Source organism: Capsicum annuum, chromosome 6 (genome assembly GCF_002878395.1).
Source record: "Capsicum annuum cultivar UCD-10X-F1 chromosome 6, UCD10Xv1.1, whole genome shotgun sequence".
Lineage (NCBI taxonomy): Eukaryota > Viridiplantae > Streptophyta > Magnoliopsida > Solanales > Solanaceae > Capsicum > Capsicum annuum.
Window position 1 is genome coordinate 26,169,919 of NC_061116.1, and position 9,666 is coordinate 26,179,584.

General features: G+C 34.2%; 1 protein-coding gene across 1 annotated transcript; it reads left to right on the plus strand.

The window, feature by feature from the left end:
* The first annotated feature begins 610 nt into the window (after positions 1–610).
* LOC107874432 (RHOMBOID-like protein 1) lies at positions 611–7,539 on the plus strand. The gene is made up of 6 exons (XM_016721218.2): positions 611–1,137; positions 1,957–2,120; positions 2,965–3,128; positions 5,035–5,294; positions 5,841–5,961; positions 7,096–7,539. The coding sequence occupies exons 1-6, from the start codon at positions 806–808 to the stop codon at positions 7,219–7,221; spliced, it is 1,167 nt and encodes a 388-aa protein (XP_016576704.2). The 5' UTR covers positions 611–805; the 3' UTR covers positions 7,222–7,539.
* The last annotated feature ends 2,127 nt before the right edge of the window (positions 7,540–9,666 follow it).

Consider the following 9,666-nt stretch of genomic DNA (forward strand, 5'->3'; position numbering starts at 1 on the left):
TCGAACCCATCATGGTCTAAAAGGCCTTTATCAGTTGGACAAAGCCAAATGCCATCTATTAGACTCAAATACAATAAGGTGAATTTTTTTGTTAGTTAATTTACTTTCTTAACTCTTCTTCAACGAAAGATAAAAGTTTTATACTTATATTGTGAGATAAGGTTAAGCCCCCACTTGTACTTATTCTTATAATGTTTAACACCTCTGCTAATAAAGAAAAAATTAATTAAAAAGATAATCTGTGTAATACTCCTGGATAAATACCTTGATGAGAAGTCTATATAATTTTTAAACTGAAGTAGTGTTTGTGTTGGATTTTGTTCAAGTAAACAGGCAGACCATTGTAATTAATTCGTGTTAAATTAATATCATGAAGAGTCCCCACGACTTGTTGGGTAAAAGAAATATCACCATCTTTTTTCTAAAATTTTTAAATGAAAATATAATTCATGTTGCCATTCGATTTATAAACTTGTATAAACATAATGAGTAAAATATATTATTTAAGATCTTATTAATTTGTGTTGAAATGTAATTAACCTTGACTGCGAGATCCGCGGATCAATTAACTAATAATATGTATATAATTAAACTCAAGCATTTTTTCGTTTATCTTTCTTTAAGTATGTTTTTGCATTATTCTCCTCTGGTTCAGAACATGCAACCTGTTGAAATGCTCTCCCTCAATTAGTGCTGCATCAACCTATGAACTTTTTCACATAAAAATTCCCAAACTCCTCATTTTCTTTTTTTCGCCTTTTCTTCTTCTCTTTGTTCTTCCGATCTAAGGAAGGCAAACATTATCATGGGAAGGAGGACTCCGTCGGGATATTCTACGCCGGAGTCAGACCTTGAGATCAAAGTACAACCTCGAAATAGCGGCCCAAAATTGGAGGAACGTGACGAACGCCCACCTTCTCGTCATCCGATTCCACCACCAAATTACCAGCCTTATAAAAAATGGTTCCCATGGCTAGTCCCTGTTATAACTATAGTCAATGTTGCACTTTTTATCGTTGTTATGTACATTAATAATTGTCCTCGTAATAGTCAAAATTGTTTTGGAACCGACTTCTTTGGTCAGTTTGCATTTCAAGATGTTCATGAGAACCCTTTACTTGGTCCATCCACAACAACGTAAGTACCCATTCTGCATTTTATATCCTTGATCGTAATTGATTTTAAGGTTAATTAGTATTCATAAATCATTATATCTAAAATTATGTATGTAGTATTTTATATATAAAGCAACCCTAAGAATATAAGCTTTAATAGTGGCGAAGGCACCTTTTAGAGAGGGATATCATTTAACACCGCTTTACAGATAAGAATATATTTGGCAGAAGCTTATCGTATACATTGTAGAATTTATATAAAAAGCAACCCCAAGATATGCATTCATTGGTAGAGACACCTTTTACAAAGAGTTATCATCGGTAGCTGCTTTGCAAGAAAAAAATATTTTATGTGTTTCCGTAGTTAAATCTTTCTATAGAACATTATATATATGGGTGTAGTGTGCCCACACAAACAATATAAAATAAGTATTAATTTGAGACATGAAGTAAAACCTCAGAACCAACATAGTCCTAGACTCAAACTAGCTTACAAGTTGAATTAAAATAGGCCGATACTCAGGGGCGGACCCACATGCTTTTTTGAGGTGCTCGAGCACCCACTAAACTCGACGTAGAAGAGGTATAATTATATAAGAAACTGTGAGAAAATGGTAAAATATATAAAAAAGGACCCAAAGAACAAAAGCATAGCTGGGTGCTTTGGCTTTAGGCATAACTTCCATTTCTCCCATCCTGGGATCAAATTCCTACAGCTGCATTGTTTATTAAATTTTTTTAAAGCACCCACAACATTTAAATCCTGGGTAATTTTTTGAGTCGGCGAATGTAATATTCCAATAACATGATCATTTTTTTTTTTTTTTGGAAATTCTCATAGGTTACAACAATTGGGTGCACTTGATGTGACCAAAGTAGTTGAAGGGCATCAAATATGGAGGCTGTTTTCTTGCATGTGGTTACATGCTGGTCTGTTCCATGTTGCTGCCAATATGTTGAGCTTGTTATTTGTGGGTATTCGGCTAGAGCAAGAGTTTGGATTTTGTAAGTAAATGATTGCCCTATTTTTATGTGGTGATTTTAATATGTCAAGATACGTACTACTCTGATTCCCTCGACTCAATTTATGTGAAGATGTATAACTTTCTCAAACAAGTTATTACTTTATTAATAGTTACTTGTTGCTGTAGGTTTACTTGACATGTAACAATTATTTAAATGCATTTGTGCATATACATAAACTAGTATGTATATTTATTGGCTTAACTTATATATATACATCGGTATATAGAAGTTCAACACTTAATGTCTAGTTTTCAAGTTAAAAGATTATGTGTGTCACAAATAATTATCTGCTATTCTACGCATCTTAATTTGATGGTTTAAAATATTATGAGCTAATGGTCAAAAACATATTTAAATTATTACTTTGCGAGTTTCCTAATTTAACTATCCATAATTCCATTTGTCTTCCTAAACTGCCACTCACTTTGCATTAAAACGCACAGATGTTGAGCTGACCTACACGCGCCTGTTGTAGACCGGGAACAAAAATTTGTTCAACTCAGCATCGGGTGTTTTAATACCAAAGGAGTAATAGTTTAGGTAGATAAAGAGAACAATGGATAGTTGAGGTATGGAACTAAGAGGCGGAGCAATGTATGAACCCCCTTTGGTCATATATTTGAAGCTCTTAGTGGAAATCCTGATTCCACTGATGAAACTCGCAAGAAAGTGAGCATGTAAATGTGTTTTTGACCATATATAGTATTAATAGTTGTAGTACCTTGCTTGTGAAACATTGTTTGGAACAAGTGAAACATGACCAACTACTTATTTTAACAATCTTGGCATAATTACTTTCTAACAACTAAATGTGTTTTTGTAGTTAGAATTGGTCCCCTTTATGTTTTGGCTGGGGTAGGAGGGAGTCTGTTATCAGCTCTATTTGTGAAGAGAAAAATCTCAGTTGGTGCTTCTGGTGCATTGTTTGGTTTACTTGGAGCTATGCTTTCTGAGCTCATCACAAATTGGACATTATATGAAAACAAGGTATGGTTTAAACTCTGTGTTATCGAATAAATTTATATAGATTGACATTATAAAGAGTTTTTTCACTATCTTGAGTTCTTGTAAGGTAGGTAGGGGTGGACGTTCGATATTCGGTTCGGTATTTTCATAATTCGGGTTCGGTAATTTAATAATCGGTAAATAAAAGTAGATACCAAATACCATACCATTAAACTTCGGTTCGGTAATTCGATAATCGGTAAATTAAATTTTGATTTGGTACTGAATTCGGTATTACCATATTAAAGTTGGACATGCTTGCAGTGATCCTATTTGGTGACAATAGTAGTGATTTCCAACCAACGTTTTGAGAAAAATTCAATTTTTTTGGTAGTTTTACACCTCTGAATACACAGTTTTACCCTCCTCCCCCCCCCCTCCCCCCTCAAAAAAAAAATTAATTTTGTTTGGTCTTGTTACACGATGATATGTGTGACTCAATTAATGAAACACCTTAAAGCCTATGTTATTGTAGTTTGATCCAACTCCCAGAAGGGAAGAACTGGATATAACACGAATAACATTTACATCAAATTGGATGTAACACGAACTGGATGTAACGAACTGAATGTAAATGTGATGTAAAGTCATAATATTTCTTCTTATAAATGTGATGGAGAGCAACATATGTTATGTTGTCTGCCAAGTATTGAGTTTTGCAATAATTTTCATTTGTTTTTGACATGTGAACATAAGGATTAAGAAGGCTTGACCAAGTCCCCTTGGTTAAAGCCATATTCCAACCTATGTTAGGATAATTAGAGTTGGGCAAGTGCAACTAGTAATGGTGTTATGTATCATGTCATGAAGACTTCTTTTCTGTTGTTCCCTTCCACGCCCTGATTTTTAGTCTTAGGATGATATTTTCGTCAAAAGTTGTCATATGTTGATTGCAAGGAAGTAAGTTGTATGAAGTTAAGAGTCTACTTTATGTTTATGTTTAACAGTTCAAAGTTTGCTTGAGCAATATTCACACAAGTATGTGGCCTTTGGAGTGTAAACTAGGTATGTGGCCTATGGGCCACTTAACTATAATTGGATATTCGGAAAATATCAAATACGTACCAAACAGTAGTAATATTTTTTACCAATTCCAAACCCAAATACTATAATTTTAAAATTTTACTCCCAAATACCAAATTACCGACTATCAATTACCAAATTTTTCGATTCGATTTGATAATTTGATTTTTGATATTTCATGCCCACCCCTAATGGTAGGTAATCTATCTTATTTTTGAGATAATTAATCCCACATTTTAATCAAGTTCCCTTAATCACCATTTACATGACCTGATAGTGTAAAGGCCCAAAGATCAAAAGTATCCATTTACTATACATAATATCCCGATTATACTGTAAGGTAAGGCTGCGTCCGATACACCCTTGTGGTGGGGTCCTTTCCCGGACACCGCACATAACGGTAGCTTTAATACACCGAACTGCTCTTTATACTTTGAGGTCATTTATACCCTTGTCATTGACCAACGGTCTGGTGTTTGTCCTAGACCCTAGTGGTGCTCCAATAAATTGAGTGTAATTTTAAACCAATGTCAAAAGCAAAGGGTATATTTGGACGTTTTTCTCGAAATATTATGGTATGTGAAATCCACTCATTTTACGTTGGTACTTTATTAAAGTCAACAACAAACACGAGACAATTTGCAGATGATTAAGGTATAAATGGTCTCAATATATAACATGTGATTGTTTAAATGTTTCGTCTAATAGACGAGTGCATTTGAACTTCTTGTCCAAGATCTTTTACCCTGTCAGTAAATAGAATATAAACTCTTGAACAATTTGGCAAGCCAAACTTATCATTTCCTTTGGTATTTTTCAAAATTGAACCACCTAATCCGTTTTTTTTTTTTTTTAACTCAAACAGTTGGCAACACTGCTTACACTGCTTCTCATAATTGCAATAAATCTAGCTGTTGGAATTCTTCCTCATGTGGACAATTTTGCACATCTTGGAGGATTTATAACTGGATTTCTTCTTGGTTGTGTCCTTTTGCTTCGTCCTCAATTTGGATGGGTTAATCTAAACAAAGCACCTCCTGGTTATTTTGTGGCATCAAAAAAGTCTAAGTACAAGACTTATCAGTACGTACTATTGGCGATGTCAATAGCAATTCTGTTAACTGGGTAAGTATTTTTGTTAGTTTTTTGGTTCTTCCAGAATAGGAGTTTAACTTATATATATTGACATTATACAATTAGTTTGTACTATCAAGTCACTTTTTTCTATTTATCACTCGATGTTCGATATCCTTATTGGAGCCAGACTAATCCCGATTTGCGGAAGGGAAAATGTGTTAACAATTTGTTTGTATTATCAAGTCACCTTTTTTTTTGGTTTCTCGCTCGGTGTTCAATATACACATTGGGGCCAGACTAATACTAATCTGCGGAAGGGAAAACATCCCCTAACAGGATTTTCACACTAAGGGCTCGAACCCCAGACCTCTGATTGAGGGTCAAGGGATCATATCCATCCCACTGCAACCTTTGTTGGTGTCATGCCACTTCTATTATAGAATATAACATGCCTTATTTTTAAGATTACAAATTCTACTTCTACGAGAATTATTTATAGATATTTTTTAAATCACCTGAATGTTGATTGTAGAATACAAGAATATATTATCTTGGCTTAAGAAATGTAGTCGTAATGGTTACTTTTATTTGTAGGTTTATTCTTGGCCTAGTTCTATTAACAAAGGGATGGGACGGTAATGCACATTGCTCATGGTGTCATTACTTAAGCTGTGTCCCAACTCCTCTATGGAGTTGTACTGAAGCACGTTGTGCGGTAAAATCTTTCTTCCACTTTGTTATTATCTTAGAATTGCTTTCTATATATTCTTGTCCTTTTTCTTGCATTTTCCTTATATTTTAAGAGGGAAGGGGTGGGTGGTCGAGGGTGGGGGTGGGAGTGGGGGTAGGCTCATGAGGTGGGGCAGGAAAGGAAGAACATGGAAACTTTTCAGCCATTTATTCTTTAAGGGACAAAGTTATATTTCTAAATCTGAATATATCTAAATCTGAATATATGTATTAAGATATTGTATTTAAATTTGAATACTGAACAACTACAATTGATTGTTTTCTCAATATTGAAATTCTTAAAAATTATTTTATAAATAAATATGAAGTTCAAATAAATAATTTAAATATTATATTCATAAGTTATTAGGTTGTGAGGTGGTGGTTGACAGTATTTGGCAGAAGTAGTGATGGTTATTGTATGATTGGAGTGATGACAATATCGGTTGACAATAATATTGATGGCGGTGGTGAATGAGGTGACCGATGATAGACAATGGTCGGTTGTGCGGTGATAGTTGTTAGTGGCTAAGGACAAGGTCAGAGTAGTTGAAAATGTCATCTTCGTAAAAATCTTTGAATAGCCTCTTAATAATAATAAAACTTTGTTAAAAATTTGATTAATTCAAATCTATTCAGATCAATTAAGTGATTAAATCTTAATAAAGTAAATGTAGTTAATATTATTAAATCGGAATCATTAAAATACATATCTATTAAGGGCAAAAAATAAGGCCGTTGTCATAGTGTAAGATAGAGTTGCAATAATTAGACTACACGTCTTGTAGTCTATTTATTCGTGTTTTGCCTTGCTTTTCACATTTTGAGGCTTAAAGGGCTCATACGTTATGCTATTTATGTTAGTGTTCTCTTCATGTATTTTATGGTGGGGGTAGAATCATAAACATCAGAGAGTAAAAGATAAAATAACTAAAATTGCATAGAACTATCACTTTAACTAATGTTATGCATATTTTAGAGTAAGGAAAATAGTCGTCACATTATGAGTTTTCTGAAATTCTACTTTCAATGAGATTTTCGATGCTTTGTCATGATATTATGTGTTTGTTTTCATTTCTTACATTCTTGCTTATTTATGCAACCTAATTTCTTGTTGCAGATCATCCAACTTGGGAATCAAATGAACATGACGTGCACATCAAATAATAAAAATGAGACTTACACTTTGAAAAATCCTAGCAACACTTTTGAAATTCAATTGTTATGTTCCAAACTATGCAAATGAGATATTCATAGTTGGAAACCAGCATTTGTGGTGAAAAGTATCAAGCAATATTTTTTTATGTGGTTCATTACTCAAGACACAAGCTTTAACTGGAAAGAGGTCAAAAGGATTACGTTGACCAATCTCTCATTTCAACAAGTTTATTACTATATATTTATTATATCAATGAAATAATGTATATTTGTACCAATGTTGCTTTTATCACTGTACACCACCATATGTATATCCTTTTGTTATTAAAATATTTTCTTTTTTATCACTTGTATTTTCACAATGAAGATTCTTTTCTCTTTGAAATGTAATTTTGGCTTTCATTCATCATGGATATATATGTTTAGTTCATGAAATTATTTTATATATACATGCTGTAATCAATTTAATTTTGTGTGTATGTCACGATCCAAATCATCCCGACCGTGATGAGATCCAAAACTAGACAAATTAAGAATTTATTACCCACAAATAAAATTACGCGGAAGTAAATTATTAAGTGTAACATGAAGCAATAGCATAAATGAAAAAACAAGTGTCTCGACTAGTACAAAGTTCGAATATGAATGAAACAACATTAATATAAGGGATGCCATGGTCATTGTGGAAGAGGACAGATGACTCTCCACAAAGCTAGATCTCTAAAAGTTGAAACTCCCAGGAGTGTAGTAAGTGCATACTATGAGTACAAAATATAACGTGCACTTAATAAGTCTCATTAAGCGCTCCCAACAGAATAGTGACGATAGTGATTGTTAAAAAAATCATCATTTACCATACATGTGTACTTTATATGAAGATGTAAAGAAAAGGAAGAACATTAAGAATATAAGCATTTATTTTGATAGGTAACAAATTTTAGCATTTATCACACTTCAAGCCAACCAAATAAATAAATTCAAAATTTAAATAATGAGAAAAACAATAAAAGAGGCGACTGATTTGCAACGAGAAATCTCTATTTATTGTGTTTATTTGGAAAAGAATTTTCTATTCTAACTGAACTTAATCAGAGTTCATCCATGATGAACTCTGTAATCTGTTAGTGCAGAAGAAGAAGAAAGAAGAAAGAAACTGTAGAGAAGAAGAGAGGGAAGTTGTGTATTGATTGAATCTTATTGTTCTGCCTTTTACATTCACTAAGTAGACTATATATATAGTTACATGGAAGAATCTAGAAACTAATAACTTAACTAACTCAGAACAACTCCACTTCATAGAGTTAGTTAGTTAACTAACTTCTGGAAACAATTATTACTGTTTCATTGGTTTCCCACATTTGTGATGAGCTCAATCTCCTTCTTTCAACGCTCCCCCTCAAGCTAGGTAATCTCAAATAAATTTAGGATGCCTAGCTTGGACATTAAGCATTCATGTTGAGCTCTGTTGAGACCTTTAGTTAGTACATCATGTTGATCTCTGGTAGGAATGTAGTTGACTGTTACTAGTCCTTAACTGACCGTCTCCCTTATAAAATGACAGTCTATTTCAATATGCTTGGTCCTTTCATGATATACATAGTTAGATGCAATCTGCATAGCAGATTTGCTATCAGAGTAGATCTTCATAAGTTGTTTGACACTAATTCCAATCTCCTTAAGTAGTCCTAGTAACCGTACAAGTTCAACCACAGTTGCAACAATGCTTCTATATTCAACCTCAGCTGAACTCTTAGAAATGGTATTCGACTTCTTAGACTTCCAGGAAATAGTGGTTTCTCTGAACTTCACCAAATAGACAGTGATAGATCTTCTTGATAATGGACATGATACCCAATCTGCATCACAGCATGGTGAGACTTTAGTGTTTGCCTGTAGTACCCCATACTTTTTCCTAGCTTAAAATTATCCCAAAAATGTTAGAAGCTTTCTTTGAAAGATGAATCCACTTTTGTACACGTAGTATTTTTAGGATTTTAACTTTTTTTCACGTGAAAAATTGAATAAGATTTCCATCGATACCAATTTCATCAAAATATGACATCGGAAGAGAAAGTTATGGCCGAAATATAGAAGGCAATAAAACTACCCAGGTGTGATGGTGAGGCCGGTGGACCGTTGGACTAGTGACGGACCATCGCCCACGACCATCGCAGCAAGGCAGTGTGACTACCTTCTGCCCTGGATCGACGGCCCAGGCTGATGGACCGTCGGACTAGCTATGGACCGTCGTTCAGGCCATTGCAAGGGAAATAGTGAGGCCCTATTTTGCCTAGAAGCGAAGGTCAGGACCGACGGACCATCGACCTAGTGATAGATCGTTGCACCCCACCGTCACACCAAAGCAGTAAGTTCAAGTTCTGGTCCTAGTGCGATGGTTAGTGCGACGGACCGTCGACCCAGCGATGGACTGTCTACCCACCATCGCATGTTCTGTTCAGTTATTTTAAAGTTGTTTTTAAAGGGGCTTTTTGGTCTTTTACCACCCATTTATATATCTATTTATATTTGACCA

Coding starts and splice junctions, on each gene's coding strand:
- LOC107874432 (XM_016721218.2), top strand. CDS start 806: ATGGGAAGGAGGACTCCGTCGGGATATTCTACGCCGGAGTCAGACCTT. Junction 1,138..1,956: donor CTTGGTCCATCCACAACAAC/GTAAGTACCCAT, acceptor AAATTCTCATAG/GTTACAACAATTGGGTGCAC. Junction 2,121..2,964: donor AGAGCAAGAGTTTGGATTTT/GTAAGTAAATGA, acceptor GTGTTTTTGTAG/TTAGAATTGGTCCCCTTTAT.